At 47.4% G+C, this 17,509-nt stretch overlaps 1 protein-coding gene across 15 annotated transcripts in view; it reads right to left on the reverse strand.

Moving 5' to 3' along the window:
- The window catches only part of ADGRB1 (adhesion G protein-coupled receptor B1), a 289,741-nt gene that overhangs the window by 64,592 nt on the left and 207,640 nt on the right, over positions 1-17,509 (reverse strand). For 8 of the 15 annotated variants that reach the window (XM_054284587.1, XM_054285165.1, XM_054284508.1 and 5 more), the window contains 2 exons: positions 3,363-3,466; positions 2,170-2,265 (listed from right to left, as the gene is read on the reverse strand). In XM_054284587.1, coding sequence (XP_054140562.1) covers positions 2,170-2,265; positions 3,363-3,466 — 200 coding nt within the window. The remainder of the gene's footprint in view (positions 1-2,169; positions 2,266-3,362; positions 3,467-17,509) is intronic. The other 7 variants (XM_054285010.1, XM_054284926.1, XM_054285525.1 and 4 more) reach the window with 2 other exon arrangements.

Consider the following 17,509-nt stretch of genomic DNA (forward strand, 5'->3'; position numbering starts at 1 on the left):
TTTCTCTGCCCCCATTAGACTCCTCTCCTCTCCACAAACACTGAGTCACCACTGCTTTCTCACCGTGTGTACACACATCCCTCTCCACACAGCCACTTACTCATCCCTGCCACCTCCCACCAGGGCCAGGAGTGCCTCAGCATCCCCAGCCCAGGCAGAGCTCCTGGGTTTAAAGCAAAGCAAGCCTTAACAGCCCCTCGAGAGCTCATTGACAGCCACTCAATCAATCCTCAGAAGTGAGGAAAGCTGGGGCTGCTCTCTTGCAGTGATGCAGCACTCACTCAGCTGCTGCCAGCGACAGAGCTCTGCCCTGCCCCACATGCTGATGGGCTGGTGGACGAGCTGCTCAATAGCAGGGATCGATCCCGTGCTATGGAAAGGTCATTGACTCCAGAGGCTGTTGAGCTGCAACGAGTTCAGGGATGGAAAACACATCGGGGCACTCCTGAAATGCCAGTGTGTCAAGGAGCTGCTTGAAAAGAGGTGTCATTTCACCTGTTCTGACCTCTGAGTGGTTGGGTTTTCCCCCCAGTTTTTCATTTCTACACCAGTTTTCAATTTTTTCTCTCAATTTTTTCCCACACGGGTGCTGGAACACGTGGCCCACACACAGATTGTGCCTCCAGCTGTGACCCAGGACAGGCAGTGCAGGGATAGAACAAGGTCACTCCACTTCTGTGGCCCACTGTGTCACTGACCCCTCTGTCGAGCCTGCTAATAAGACCAGAGATGCACCATCTGCAGCAGGGATTTTTAGCAGCCATCTGTCTGCTGGGAACTGGAGTGAGGCCACCAACAGGCCACCAACAGCCCTCGAACAGAAACAACTTCCAGTTTCCAACGGGGCCGTGCCAAGTTGGCTGTGTCTGAAGGGATCACTTGCCTCAGAAAAGCTCGTGCCATTCATGCCAGTGGCTGAGTAGGTGCCACCAAGGAGCAGCCTTTATTTGGGGGTTTTGAATGGGGAGTGGAGGGGAAATTCATTTCCTCCCTGATATGTAGCTGGGATCACCTCCCTGCTGCTCTTGCCCCTCTTTTCTTCGCCGTGTTCCTCTCCCTCTTTCTCGCCCTCCCTTCTTTTCTGGTTCCCATTTACACAAACAAACCCTAGCTGGGCAAAATTCTGGGAAAGCTTCCAGATTGTCAGCCTGAGCGAGCTTATTCATCAGAAGTGTTTCATACTCAAGCTGGGTCTATGGATGCATGCTCCAGATGCCTTTGTCCAGAGTTCTGAATGGGAAATTTTCCGGCCAAAGCTCCACAAAACAGCTGAGCTCTGGTGAGTGCTCTCCACACCAGATCAGGCAGCCAGGACATGAGGAGTTTCTCTCCAGCACGGTGGAAAAGAACCACTTTGATGCTGCTCCTGTGTTTTGGAGACAATAATACTGCTGATTCCATTTCTAAGCACTCCTCCAGCTGCTGTCTATCAGAATATACAACATTTAGGGCAAAACAAAGTGGGAGCCAGGAGATAATGCTGGATACAAAGTTCCTGAGGCCATTAATAGGAAAGCACATTCACGTCCAGCAGCTATGCCTAAAATAAAAAGGACACACAGAGCACTCAGGGCTCAGCCACGGGAATGCTGTGAAGTTTGGAAAACATGAAAACATGATCTACAGAGAAGAAATGGAACAAACTCAGCGCACCAAAGAGAAATTCTAGAGATCATTCATTCATGCTTTACAAATATTTACACAGAGAGACTCAGGATAGAGAGCCCTTCAATCAAGATATAGCTGGTCTCAGGATCACTTGGAAATGCATGTCCATCCTTGGCTAGCTCAGAAATACCCATTCAAGCCTCCCTTAAACATGTCCTCCCATTCCTGCTGATCGTTTTGGCCATAGGCATAAGGCAAAGAGTGGAACGAGAAATTAAACAGAACATATTTAAAACAGGTCAGGCAATTTACTGTCCTCAATAACAGTAAATATTGGAAGGGTAGGGAGGGGAGCACAGTCCTGGAAAAAAATACATTATGTTATTCCAAATGGCTCTGGCATGCTCCAAACGGATTCAGCCTCATGTCTGAGCTTGGGCTTCAGATCCTGACCCTGTTTCTGATAGGAAAGAGAGGGTGAGGCTCGAACGCTTGCTCTTTAATCTTCTAGCCTGACTTTCCACTTGATCCTGACACCAGTGACCCCAGCAAGTCACCTACCGGCGCTGCTCAGTGCCGCCCAGCCTGAGGAAAAGCAGGAGAGGACAAGGACTTGAGCACATCCAATGATACCCCAGGCACGGAAAAACCTGAGTTCTAGATAAACGTTATCATGATCAGTCTTCAGCTGCCAAAATTAACCAGCCACTATGCACTGTCACAGTATCAACAAAAAAAAAGAGATGCATTTTTTTGCTCAGTTTTTACTCTCTTGTTTCTTTCCTCTATCAAAATTATCTCAGTTCAACCTCTAAACAGAATTTACCCTTTCCTTCCTGCTGAGAAGAAGCACTGCACAAAATAAGAGCCTCACGCTGATCCCTTCTCCCAAAAGGATCTCCAGTAATACCCAACTGTACTCCCTGCAGCCACTCCATTTGGATTTCACAGAGATTCGCCTGGTTCTGATTTGTCTTTGCTTGGCCTCGAGCCATGTGTTTGCCATGGATTTAGGAGAGACATGGATCTCACAGGATAAACTCAGACCTTGTTCAAGGCAATACAGGGAGAAAATCCCTTGCACACCTCGGGTCCACCAGAATGTATCTAACAGGGGCATGGGCCAATTGTTCATTAAAGCTTTGCTTCAAAATCCCTTCAGCCTCCAAAAATGACACAATTTTAGGTTCCACCTGACCTGTGTACAGGAGCTGTCAGCAATGGGATGTACTGAGGGATCCCACATGCACCTGAAGGCAAAAAGTAGCCAAAAGTTTGAGGAGTTATTTAGATGATTTAAGGTTTAACATCTTAAAGCTCCTGAAAAGGTCTGTCAGTTCTTCAGGCCAGATGTTTTTCATGGCAGGTCACGGAGGTTTGGATGTTCCCAAAGAATTCCCTTGCAGCAGCATCTGCCTGCCAAGAGAGGCTGTGTGTGTCCACCTCGTCTCTGACAAGGTTTCCTGGGGTACACAAAGGCATCGAAACCAGCACGAGGCTTTTGGAAATGGAACAATGTCCCTACATGAGGGCATGGCACTAATTTCACTCTGCTAATTTCTCTGGCACTGAAATGAGAGAATAACGCCAGCTAAGCCACCAGGAGGACTTTCTGCAGGGCCCACTCATTCCCAAACAGTTCCTCCTCAAGCACCAGGCACCCAAAACCACAGAGCAAACATTCCAGGATCCGTGTAGGTCAAAAAGACAATTATTTTCCCCAAAAAGAAGAGAAGAGAAAATGAAAGCCATACCTCCAAACAGAGACATAAATGATAATCAACAGCAAAAGTGTCAGCGAGGATACTCCACAGCCTACAATTAATGTGACAGAAGGGACCAGCACCTTTTCCATGTTCTGAAAGAGAGAAAGTGAGACATTAAAAAGTAAGTTCAGCCAGTTCTACCATGAAAATTCAATGGCAAGAATTTTCCTGTTTGTTGGTGTGTCCACTCAGCTGACCTTCACATCACAAACAGGGAAGGAGACCAGGATCTGTTTCAGCCTGACCCAGCCTTTTTGCTTTTTATTTGGACCTGATTCTGCTCCCACAAACCAGTGTCAAACCTGGGTAACAATTCTGATATCCATGGAAGGCAGGCATGTGAAAGGTGTTATGAGAGGAGGATCAGGGTCTTCATATCCAGTGTGAAAGTGGGAAGATAATTAATGAAGCAATAACAGAACAATTACAAACGAGCTCTTCTGGGACAGCGGTGATGAAGGGTGGAGGATGAAGAGAAGGTGAAAATTTTCCAGCAACCACAAACATTCATCTGGAAAAGGATGAAATGAAGCAAGTGGAGAAAAACCAAGATGCACATCCTCCCCAGGGATCCACCATCCATCAATTCACTGCTCTTACACCACTGCACAAGGCATTTTTTCATAGAAAGGGGATCACACAGGCTGGAAAACCTGGTGTGGAATGGCTCTTTTTTTCTGACTGAACACAAAAGAACATCAGCTCTTGCAATATAAAGAGCAAACACACGCTGTAACCTCTCTAATGGAGCTCTCTGAGCATCCTGTGACTGTGACTACCCAACATCTGCCACACTGATATCACTGAACTCGCCCTGTCCTCAGCTCAGAGCGAGAAGCTCAATCCCACTTGGCTTTCTCTGCTGCAGGCATTTTTTTTTTTCCCCTGGCACGTTTCTTATTTCCACATCAGTGATCCCTGCTGGCAGGAAGGCAGAGAGAGGCACAGAACAGACACCCAAGAACCCTCCCTCTGTTTGGGGTCACACCGTTTGCAGAGGACAGGGAGCCCAGTCAAGGTTTGTCATTAGATTGGCACAGCACCAGCGCCTCGCACTTCACTCACGGAGATGAGATGGCTTCTGACACAGCAAGGGCTTAGCACAGGAGATAAAATAAAAAAAGAAAAGTAAATTATGCATGAATTTGGGAATGAAACAGGCAGTCCTCTAAGGACTTGACTACACGTTTTTTTTGGCAGGCATGAGGCTGCTCAGCCTGAACCTCCAGTCAGAGGGGTGCCATGGAGCTGAGGCTACAGCAGCTCTGTTCCAGGCTACTGAGCCTTCTGTGAAGTGAAATACATCAGACAGGACTCAGTGATGGGTTTAAATGGAGCCTGGCCAGCTCAGCACATGGCCAAACCAAACCTATGTCCACTTACTCAATGCCCACAGCCACAACAGAGTTACTCCACAAAAAGAGATGAACAATCCTGATACACAGAGGTCAGAGCTGAATTGTCCCTGAATTTTTGAGGGCTTAGGAAAACACTCCTTATTTGTTTATTTTGAGCAAGGACACCTCTCACAGTTGAGGGGAATTAATGAAGAACAAAACTTTCACCATGCCACTGCAAGGAACTGTCGGGAAGGATGGAACAAGAACTTCCAAAATTTAGTGACACACTGCACAAGCCTAGAAAATAAGGGGATTAATGTGAATGTCTCAAACATGGATGGTCATGGAGCCAACCAAGGATTTTTGGTAATAATACACTGTGAGCAAGAACAAGGTGTGGCTGGAAAAAGGGCCATGCACAGGTAGGACAGCACTTTTCCGGGAGGAAAATCCTTGTTCTGGCACCTGGAGATCAGCACAACTCAGCAAAGTGCAAGCACAGGAAATAAGGTTGAGAATTGGGCATGGACTATAGGATGTATCAAGACCACCCCAGATCCCTGAAGGCTCCAACCCAGTTCCAGAAAGGTCTAGAAGGACAACTGATTTGCATGGAAAGAGAGAGACTTATCTCCAGAGCAGAGAAAACTGATCTATAAAAAGGTAATCCCTGGGCTCATGGGCACCCCAGGACCCTGGACACCCCATCAGCTGGATCAACACAGGAGCCAGCACTGGTGATTTCTCTTTTTCCCTTTCCTTGTTTCTCCTTTCTTTCTCTTTCTCCCTCTTCAATCCATTTCCTTTTTCCCTTTCACTCTACCCCTTTATCCAAAACACACACTTGTGTGCTGGCACCAGATCAGGGACTAACGTAACAATTTCCCTCTGTAATTCACTTATAAAACTTGGGATCCCTCTGACTTCTGCCATTCCTTTTGATCAAAAATTTTGGGTGCTTCCTTCCCCTTAAGGGTGGGATGTCCCACACAGTGAATGCCTTGAGTACCCATCCGGCACCAAAAGGAGAATGGGTGGTCTGAGGGATCTTCACTGGGTACAGACCAGCTACAGACAAGAAACCTGAGCCTCACCAATCCCTCCTGCATCTCCCTCTGCTTTGAGATTCCCAAAATGCTCATGAAAGAGATGTTACAGCTCTCCTGTGGATTCTTTCCCTAAGCCTTTACAGACACTTGGGTCACTGTGATTTTTTTACATCAACTCCTCTGACTGTGCTCCCACCCTGAGAACTTACTCCTGCCAAATCTTCATGCAAGGTTAGAAGCATGTTTTTGGGAACAAGGCAAACATAAATTTCAACAAAAATATCAACGCTTTGATTTTGTCTTCCCATCAAACAAAATTGAATTTGGACATCGTCCAGGCAGGGTGAGTGCTGATATCGCATATTTTGCTCCTTATAAATTGAAATGTGGAAAGGACTCTGATTTAGGCAGGTGAGAATGGATGCAATGTCCTGCAGGAAGCCACAGCTTTATTTGCCCCCCATGCAGAATCCTGGTGGACAACAGCCCTGTCCCAGTGCAGAGGTGCATGGTTGTGACAAAAGCACTGTGGAACACAAGACACTCAGCCATGGATGGCTCCTTGCTCGCTCCCTCCAAGCTCTTTCCCTCTCCCTGCTCCCCCCCTTACGGCAATCTGAGTTCACATCGCACAAACGGTGGCCTGGGATGAGCATCGATTGTGACATTTGATTTAAGTAGGTCTCATTTCACTGACTTTTCATGGGCAACTGGATAAAAGGGGGGGAGGAGCTCCATTAAAGCAAAGAAAGCCCGACATGTAACTCATTCCTGAACCATCAAGGGAATGGAGTTTGGTTTTTAAGAGATGAGCAGGCTGCATCCCTAAATCCCAACACTGCAACCCCAGCTGCCCTCTCTTCCACATCCTCCCTGAGATCCCTCCACCTCAAAAGACCTCAGGTTCTCTCACTGCCTTCCCCATCCACTGTCCCACATCATCCATAACCCCCTCAGAGATCCTAAAGCTAATTAAGGATCTTCCACATGTACTGGATCATTCCTAGCTCAGATGTTTGCTCCTACACAAGGCATCGCACAAATGATGACTGGCCAAGCTTAAGCCAGGCTTTAGGGTAATAACTGATCTCCATCTGCAGCCTGTCCCACAGGAAAGGCTCTGATCTGCACCTCCTTCTTTGTCCTACAAATTTTCACAAACTTCATGTTTAGAAGAAAGGCTTTTGCTGAAGAGATGCCATGAAGCTCATCCCTTCACCCTACCGGAAAGGAAGGATTGGTCCAGCCCTGATGGGATTTTTGTTGGAAGGGGGATAACCACAAAAATTGCTGGCTGCAGGAAGAAGAGGAGCTTGCTCCTTTGGGAATATTCAAATAATTAAGGTTGGAAAAGACCTTTAAGATCAGCAAGTCCAACCATCAACCCAACACCACCACCACGTTCTCCACTAAACCACATCCTCTCTCAAGTGCCACATCCACATTTTTTTATCACTTCCGGGGATGGTAACTCTACTATTTCCTTGTTTCAATTCTTTACCACCTTTTCCATGAAGAAATTTTTCCTAATATCAAATCTAAACCTCCCCTGGTGCAACTTGAGGCCATTTACTATTATCTTAAGCAAGTCCTAAAGACTTCAGCCCCAATATCTTAGGATTCTGCTTTCTTCCGTCATTATTAAGGTTTCTTTGTCTTCCCCATCTTCCTTCTCTACCCACCAATCTTCCGTTCAGCAAACAAACCATCATTTGTTTGGTTTTTTTCTGACTAATTAAACCCCCTGACAGAAGGTGGTCAGATGCTGCAGGATCTGAGCCTTGCGAGGGAAATTTCCTTAAAGAAGGAAAAATTGGAAAATCAAGGTTGGTTGAAAAAATAAAGATGCTGCCAACAGAAAAATGTGAAGGTAAGAGAAGGAACAGCCCTATGGGATTTTCACAGCATCAGAGCTGAGGAAAAAACCTGGTTGTCTGCAGAAGACCGGCCAGGAATAGGATCCCTACCTGCCTGGACTGGAGAGGAACTGCTGAGAGGGGCCATCCAAAAACCCCCTGAAACACACAAAAAGCTGTTCCTGTTTGGAGCTGGAAACAAAACTTTTCCCTGGGCCAGTTGGGAACAGAGCAGGTCGTTCCGAGTCGCAAGGGCTGCGGTTCTGTCACCAGGCATGACAGGGGAGGAGGGAGGCAATCAATGACATCAGCCAGGATGGAAATAACGAGCACTGCTGCCTGGGGCCACTCTCTGTCCTGCCACCTCACTGCTCTGCCTGGCAGGGCAGAAGGACACTCCTCCTTCCCTTTACAATTTCACCTTGCTTCCTTCTTTTTCCTTCTCTTCTTTTCTCTCTAATTTTTGCTCTCCTTTGTCTTCTCTGTCTCCTTTCCTTTGCCTATTTCCCACGGCATTTTCTGCCTTTTCTTCTTGCTCGTAATGCATTTTTCTGGCTCTCTCCTCCTTTCAAATTCTCTGCATTTCTCCCCTTTCCTTCTCTGGCTTTCTGCAGAACGCTGTGAAAAGCGACTCGATTTGAGTTGTGCTTTTTCCATTACCCTGCTCTGGCTCCAGGGTCAAACAGGCTCCAATTAGAACAAAGTATTTCTTAATGCTGTGCAGTTTGCCCCAGACCTTACAACCAAGCTGTTCTTTCTGGTTTTCCCATCCTTTATTCCAAGAAAGGCTTGAACAAAGTCTTTATAGGCACAACATCACACCAATAAAATAACTGAAAAATTAAACCATTTATTCTGCTCTGAAATTAAACACAGGCACTCAAGTTTGGAATTTGGGGGGGGCTGGGCTTTGTTTGGTTTTAGAAACGTGTTTGCTATTCATAATAGTTGCCTTGAGCCTGACTTCCTGCACATTTGAAATTAAAGATTCATGAAGTCAGAGGATTGCAGGAGCCCCGGTTGCAAGGGACATCTCCAGTTTTACAACCCAATTTGCTGCTTGGAGCAAGACCAGCACTAACATCAGGTGAGGCTGGTGATGGCTTCGTCTGGATTTGGGAATTCTCCAAGATGGAGAGCTCCCGTCCCACAGGTGCCCATTCCAGAGCCACAACTCTCTATTGGCGACAGAGTTTTTCATGAGGTCGCACAAGGGGAGGTTTAGATTGGCTATCAGGAAACATTTTTTTTCACTGAAAAGCTTTGGAACAGGCTGCCCAGGGAAGTGGTGGAACCTGCATCCCAGGAAATGTTAAGGAAATGTCTGGATATTGCAATTAGAGATGTGGTTTAGCTGTGAACATGGCATTACCAGGTTAACACTTGGACTGTCTCAGAGATTTTTTCCCAGCTTAAATTATTCCACGCACCTCCCGAGCTACAGTTTGTCTTTTCCCCCTTGTTAAACCACCAGGCACAAGCCAGAGGAATTTGGTTTTATAATTTTTGTAACTGTCCCACAGGCTGTGACCAGAGTGCCCTTTACATCTTTGCAAGAGCGAGCAAGTCCCTCTCTGTCCCCTCACAGGTCACAAGCTCAAATCAACCAGGCTCATTCCACTCTCCTGACACAGACCTGGACCAGATGGGTGGGATTTACTCCAAGAATTGCACAGGAATGGTTTTGCAGTGCCACTGGCCCAAAAGGCTTTTTACAACTCCTGTGAAATTTTTTTTAACCGCACTGTATTGATTTCACTGCTGGTTGGACAACTCTTGTCAAAGCAGGTAGAGAGGCGTCAAAATTGCTGGAAAATAATGCTTTTAGCAGGGCTTATAGAAGCAAAACAGCTTCCAGAACAAAAGGTGTGTGTCAGCGCTGGAGAAAACAACTCAGGAGGGTTGAATGACCAAGAGGTGAATGTGCTTTTGTCAGCTGCCAAAAAAACACTGATTTTTTTAATGCCCAATTCAGTCAGATTCAGGATTTCTCATCCAGGCTCAGGCCCTGTGGATATCACATTTATACTTTGTTGGGATGGGAAATTTCCATGTGCCCTGGGCCTGCTCAAGGGAAGGCTCAGTTTTCTCTCCCTGGACCAGCAATTTCCTGCAGAAAGACAGGGAGAGAGGGAGAGCAGGACATGAGCTCTCATTCCTGGTGGATGTCAGGATTGGGCCAGGGGTGAAATTAGATTTTTTGGTGGGTCAGACTCGTCAGAGGTCTACAGGGTTTGCTCAACTCAAAGCAGATGAGCAGTGAGAAAGGACCAAAATATTCCTTTTTTTCCGCAGAATCACAGAATAGTTTGGGTTGGAGGGCACCTTTGAAATCATCTAATTCCAACCCCCTGCATGGACAGGGATGTTTTTCACTATCTCTGGTTGTTCCAAGCCCCATCCAGCCTGGCCTTGAACACTTCCAGGGATGGGGCGGCCACAAAATTCCTGTACAACATGTGCCAGGGTCTCACTACCCTTACAGGAAAAAGTTTCTTTCCAATATTTAATATAATTCCACTCTCTTTCAGTTTAAGCAATTCCCCCACATCCTCTTATTCCGTGGTAGCAAAGGCAGTGCCCAACAACCCAAAATACAGTCCCACACTGGCTACTAAAATTAAATCTATCCTAAATGAAACATGTAAAAAAGTCTTTCTCCACCTTTCTTCTAACACTTCACGTATTGAAAAATCAAAATAAGGTCTCCCAAGAGCCTTCTCTTCTCCATCATTTAACCTCTGAGAAGGGCTTTGAGGTGCCTGCATGAAGGTCACTTAGAGGCATCACTAATAAATCATCTTTTCACACCTTCTTCCTGGCAGATGTGACACCTTCTCAGTTCAGCCCCTGCCACTGAGAGCCAGGTCCAGAGGATTTCCACCTTGCTTTGCTTCCCTCCTATCAAACTCACAGACTTCCCATGTCAAAGATAATAGTCACCCATTATCAGGAACACATTTGTAGAGCTCAGGGCTCCTTTTATGTTATTTGCCCAGTCTAAGAGGCAATTCTGTGTAATTACAGCACACAAAAATCACCCGGAGAGATGTCTTAACACGCTACTATTTATTAACAATCACTAACTCTTCAGTGGGTATTGAGTCCTCTCACAAGATACAACATTGACAATTTGCTTTCAGTAAACAGCTTTGAAGAAGTTTTCAGGGCAGAGGAGTGGTCACTCAGCCTCTCCTTAATGGGAATTGTCAGGATAATTTCCTCCAGGCTGGCAGGGGATTACAGGAGTTAACAGTGGGCATTATGTACCTGCCAGTCAGCAATGCTCACTGCCGGGCAGGAACTCCCAGAGCCTCAATGTCCAGTCCTGATGTCAAGGATGGATGGATCAGCTCCATATTAATGCTGAGGAACCCTCTCCTCCTTACCAGACAGCTGTTCCCAAATGTTTTCACCACCACTCTTTAAACAAAGTTTTATTCGCTTTATTTGTCTCTACCACTGCACCTTGCTCATCCAAGCTACTGAAATCCTGGTTTTATGGAGCTCTGATGAAGATCCTTGAGTCACCCTGCATCCACCCCTCTGCCAGCTGTGGCTTGGGAAGCACAGTGAGGAGCTGGGGACCCCAAGGAGGAGAGCAGGGTCTACTCCCAGCTCACCCTCAGGTCAGCTGTGGACTCACAGCTCCATCACTTAAGCCAATCTTTCCAAAGGCCTCTCAGCTGATCTGATTTAGGTGGCAAACACTGGCTTTATCTTCTTGGGGCCTATTTTGATCCCCTGGACATGGAAGGGAATAATACTGCCCCTCCATCTCTCTTCCAAAGCTTAATTCAGCTTAGATTCCTGCTGTGTGCAAATGCCTTGGTGGGTTCCTAGGGCTGTGTCACAACAACCAAGCACCAGCACCTTATTCTCTGCTGTGCAAGACCTTTAGGAAGGATGGAGGAGAGACAGGAGAGAGCTTTTGGCTTAACTATTTGTGAGCTGGTCAGATGGCATGGCTGGTTTTTAAAACTTTGCTTTCCATGCATATGGAAAAATCATTCTGTTCCAGCCTTTCCCTTTAAAGAAGAGAAAATAAAACCATTTTCTACAATGAAGCTGGCAATAATCAAAATGGCCAATTCCTCCACGGGCAGCAGCTTTTTGCTTCTGAGAAAACAGGGGCAGAAGTGAACTTTAATCACGTTGTGCAGCAGCACTGACACAGGCACTGCGGGAAACAGCAAACCTCAATCTCCCTGTGTCAGTCCTGGAAAACCAAATGCTCCAGGATCCACTCCACTGCCCTGAGATGAAGTGGTACAATGCAGGTATTCATACAAATATTCCAACCAGAGGGGACTTGTCCATCCTGCTCAGTGCAACATTAATTCTCTAAAACTCCTTGGAATGAGGTTGTGCTGAGGTGAGGGTCGGCTGCTTCTCCCAGGCAAGACAAGGGGAAATGCTCTCAAAATGCACTAGGAGAAGTTCAGTTTGGATATTAGGAAAAATGTCTCTGTTGAGAAGGTGGTTAAGCATTGGGACGGCTCCCCAGGGAAGTGATGGAGTCACCATCTCTGGAAATGTTAAAAAAAATCAGGAGTAGATGTGGCACTCTCAGATATCTTTAGGGGCTGTGGTGGGATTTGATGATCTTGGAGGTCTTTTCTAACCTGAACACTTCTATGATTCACTGTCCTGAACACTGCTGGCTGCCACAAGCTAAGGCACATCCAAGGAGCTCTATAAAAATTAAGAATTAGGGACAATTACAGGAGCTGTTAGAGCAGCTCCTGTTCTCCATGCCTCTGCCATGGAACTTACAATTATTATCATTATCATAATAATCATTGTTACTACTACCACTATTACCATCGCTGGCATTATTTTATCATGGGGACATATGCTCTGTAACTACTTTAAAAATGAGTCTTCTTTCCTGCACCCTCCTGCTTGGAATTGCCCTTTCCTTGTGCTATATAGAGAACAACCAGTTCAAATTCCATAACAGACTTGGAAGCTCATTGCCCTTATCCCTTGCAGCTTTCCAGCTGAGCACCTTGCAGGGAAATGTGCTAAGATTTACACATAGCTAAAATAAAATAAGTCCATAGCAGACTGGGAATGGAAAATGAGAGTAGAATCCAGACTGTGTTTATCCTGATTTAAGCAGTATTTTGGTTCCATGCCAGGCGACAGCGTTTCACCAAATTACTCCAAACCAGCCCCGCTGTTTGTTTTACACTATCAGTGGCGTGCTGAAGAGTGGTGCCAGAGCAGCAGCTCTCCCCACAGCATGGGCAAAACGTTCCTTCCCCATTCCCCTGCATCCTGCCCTTTGGAGAGACCCACCTGAGGAGTGGGGAACACCTGAGGTCGCAGTGTCTGCAGGATGGCTCCTGCCTCAAATATTCAGATCCCACCTGCCGACCATCACAGAGAGCAAATACCCACTTTCTCTTTCCCCCTGACTGCTCAGGAGCAATCCATAAGAAAAACCTTCCTCCAAAGCACAAGGAATGAACATTTGGGCAAAGACTGAAGCATCTCTTAAAACCTGACTTTATCCAAGACCCTTTAATTCAGAGAATCATAGAATATCCTGATTTGGAAGGGACCCAGTGGGATCATCAAGTCCAACTCCTGGCCCTGCACAGGATACAGGACACCCCAACATTCCCACCCTGTGCCTAAGAATGTTGTCCAAACACTCCTTGAGCTCTGTCAGTCTCGAGACCATGACCATTCCCTGGGGAGCCTCTTCCAGTGCCCAACGACCCCCTGGATGAAGAATCTTTTCCTGATATCCAGCCTAACCCTCCCCTGACACAGCTCCAGCCATTCCCTCAGGTCCTACCACTGTCACAGAGAGAATAAATTGGTGCTGCCCCTCTGCTTCCCCTCATGAGGAAGCTGCAGACCCTGATGAGGTTTCCCCTCAGTTTCTTCTCCAGGCTGAACAAATATTAATTATTTCTTGCAGATGCTCCCATCCCTCACTATTCCATCACTGAAGATCCCTGCCCTAACAATGGCTCCGGGCCCAAACTAAGGCTGAACCAACAACCTTGAAGTAAAACACCCCCAATTTATTGCCAGCCCTCAGAGGCTTTCAGGGCTTTCTTGGCTAAGAAAAGAAGATGAAGGGATTTCAGCCATTGGGGTTATTCTGCTGTTACGAGGATAATGACAGCTTTATTCCCACTGCAATCCGAGGAGCCCCAGCGTGTTTCCATCCCCAGCTGGTCACTGGGGAATCACTGGTGCAAATTCCCTCTGTGTGGAGCAGAGATCTCCAAGCAGCCCTCGAGGAATCAGCCTCCAACCCCCAACTCATTCACAGCTGAGTGATTGGAAAGCAAAGCTGTAACAGCCCCTGGATTTACAGCTGTGCTGAGCTGATATAAACAAAATCAAAAGTGGCCCCAGCAGTCAGATATTCCCCACCTGGGGAGATGCTGGCATGATTGCCATGTTTAAAAAGAGGAAAAAGAACCATTCTTCATGGAAAATGAAAGCATTGTCTCACTTGTGGGAAAAGAGGGAGTCATTTTGCTTTCACAGATTTATTGAATATATTCTGTATGTTCTTGTGGTGAGCAGGGTAGGTAGGCAGCCAGCAATGGAGCTGCAGCTGAGTTTTGGCTGGCTGTAATGACACCCAGCACAATACCAATTTCTTCATTAGACACCCCTCACATTCAGAGGGACATTTTGAGCTCAAATACTCCCAATTACAACTCTGACATTACTTTTCCACACATAATGCCCATTTTTGCTTAAAGATTACCAAAATCTTGCCAGCAGGTTTATCTACCCAGCTATTACCTGACAGCAAAAGTATGAAGGGCACAAACCTTTCATAAACTGCTTCAATTTGGGCTTAAATGAACATAATAATGATGACTTATCCATTTCCTGCTGCATGGCAATTTAAGGGCAACCTCAGCCTTTCTGCAGGGCATAAAGGGCTCAGAGGTGAAGCAGATTGTCAAATTTATCTAAAGAATTGCTTTTCCAGGCCAAAGTACAATGGAGATGGGTGCAGAATAATAGAAGCAACACTCAACAGTTTGCCTGACTCTTTGAACGCACCATGCTCAGTCCCTGAAGTGCTTTGAAAAGGAAGATAATCTCATTTAGCACTAATTCTGACTCCCACCCCACGAGCCTATGAAACCCAGCCTCCAGCACCCACTCCTTACCATTTTCAAACAAGCCCCTTTGTGATGCTCCCACGCCGTCCTCCTGCCTCGGGAGAAGCTCCCCGAGCACCCAGAGCTCCAAACCTCCCCTGTGAAGCCCTGCCTGGTGCAGTGCCCACAGCCCAGCCCTGGCAGATGTGACCACTTGGCCATGACTAAGAACCTTGTGCTGTTTACATGGGCCCCCACGCCCGCCCCCATCACAGCATCCTGGAAAATTCAGATGGAAAATTCAGCTGAATTTCCCACACTGCTGGGTCAGGGTGGCTTTGTGGCTCAGAGCTGAGCAGGCTGGAGTGGCGCTGAAGCTCCTGGCTTGCACAAACTGCAGGTTGTAAATATGAGATGGCAGTGGATTGACAGCTACAGGTGGAAGTGGGAAGTTGTGGACAGACTCGGTGATTTTTGGCTTTCCCACCTGCCTCCAGCCCACTCCTCCCCACTCCCACCAATGTGCTGCCCCTCTGCCGTGTTCCTCTCTTTTTACACAGCAAGGCACAGACACCAAGGGGATCTACATCACAGAATTTCAGGTGAGAGAGTGGAAAAGACCTGACAAGCTCAGCTCACGCCTCAGCCTGATACAAAACCATCAAAACCACCCCCAGACTCTTCAAGAAAACCTGTGCTGATGGAGTCTGGGCTCTTGTCTATCCCTGCAGTCAGAAGGTTTTCCCTCGTGCCTGAATTAAATCTCTCACTCTGCAATTTCAGCCCAATCCCCAGCAGACACAGAAAGCAGATTATTCCCTTTCCACAGCCACCTTTCAACCCGTTTGAAGATTATCATCCTCTTTCCCCTCAGCCTTTTTTTTCTTTGAGGAAAGAGCCAAAATGTCTCACAGAGCTCAGCCATCAGTGTGGAGGCACCACACCAAACATCTCTGACACATCGTCCCCTCCCACACGCCCTCCCACACTCTGGGCTGTGCCAGTCATCCTGCCCGGACCCAGAGCACAGCAATCCCAGGCAGGTAACACACTCATGGTTCACATTTCTGGCCCTCAAATCTGCTCACAAGCGAGGCTGAGCGCTGCTTTCCGAGCTCTAGGAAAGGGGAAAGCGGGAATTGGGAAGCCCCTGGTGTCCTGGCTTAAATCCACACCTCCTTAGCAGAGCAGTAAGCTGTGGCAGGGTAATAGGGCAGCTGTCACACTCGCTAAGCTGCCTTCGTGGCAACGAGCCATTAAGCACTGCAGCTCAGAATAAGCACCAAACCCCTCAGGAATGCCTGGACATGCAGCATCCCAGGCATTCTCGGTGAGGCTTTAATCTGAGCTGGAGACAGGGGACCAAACCCAGCCCTGCTCTGCTCCTGGGGTCACTTGGTTAGCGCCAGCGCCGCTCTCGCCTTTCCACCAAAGGGTGAATTTGGCTCGGCATTACTCACGCTCCAGCACTGAATCCCACAACGGCTTTAAGCTCCCAGCCACTTGATCTTGATCCTGCTCCTCTCCCACGTCCCCTTCAGATGGAGAGATAGATAGATACAGGAGGGTGATGTAGCATTTGCCTGCAGAAGAGTCCCTGCCAGGGCTGCGCTGAGCTCGGCGGCTCCGGCTGGCGGGGGCCGAGCCGCAGCCCCACGCTGCTGCAATCCCACCAGCTGGAGTTTTGTCAGGAGTTAAAGAGACCTGGGTGAATCCGCCAGCGCTGCTGAGCAGGAACTCGGGGAGGAGGGAAGCTGTCAGCTGGGAATATCTCCCCAAAGTACCCAACGGATCGACAGACAGCGAAATCCGCAGACAGCCGCCAAGGAGGTGGGATGCTGGATGACTGCTTATTATGCTGAGCCAAATCCTCCTATTATTACCTCCTGTGCTACCTGTCTTCTTCTAATATATTCAAGTGTTGTCTCTGCTAGGAGCACAGCACAGTGCTGAGAGGGAATTCCTATCCCACTCGTCTCTCATGCCTTGCCTGTGTATGTTCCAATATCAATCACTTATTTGCTAATGGGATCTTTTATTAGGTATCTGTGTATGGCACACAGCAGTGGCAATCTCCAGTCAATTCTTCCAGCAGAACAACAAACCCAGGCTGCCTCTGGCACCTGGAGCACACCACAAGCTCTGTCACTGATCCCCTTCCTCTTAAAGCCCAACATAAATCACCTGTACATCAACTCCGGGTCCTCTTCAAATTCAAATGAGATTTAACCTGAATTTACTCTGCAACACAAACTGACAGATCCCACATCAGTGACAGAGCAACACTTTAAAACCAGGTAATTTCCAGCAAAGCAAAGATGTAGGGACAAAATTCACTACTTTCTGTTAAGAGGGGGAACTTTAGAAAAATAATGGACTTCTCTCAAGAGGGGGTTAGACCGTGGGTTGGCAAGTTTGGCCCCCTAAGAGCATCACACATCCTGTCTTCTCCTTAATCACATTAACAGAGAGAGTAGGAAGGGAAAACTGTCTGCCCAGCTGGTTCCTACCCCGTCTTCTCCATTCTATCCACGCCTGCTGAAACTCAGGAGGGCTAAACTGGATTTAGTGACAAGAGCCTCCCTGCTGAGCACAGCAAAGAGCAGCCTGTGATTTACAGAATCACCAGCTTGCTCCTACAGGCTGCCACGGACCTCAGGGGAAAAGCACCCCAGAGAAAACACAGCAGCTGCTCCTGCTGTGGAGCAGGAGATGGGCAAAGCCCAGAAATCCCCAGCAGCACTTAGACCATGTCCTTCCCCAACCCCAGCACGGAGCTCTCCTAGGATGAGCAGGAGTCCA

Source organism: Melozone crissalis, unplaced genomic scaffold (assembly GCF_028551555.1).
Source record: "Melozone crissalis strain CALT ecotype California unplaced genomic scaffold, PUWL_Pcris_2 ptg000002l_1, whole genome shotgun sequence".
NCBI lineage: Eukaryota > Metazoa > Chordata > Aves > Passeriformes > Passerellidae > Melozone > Melozone crissalis.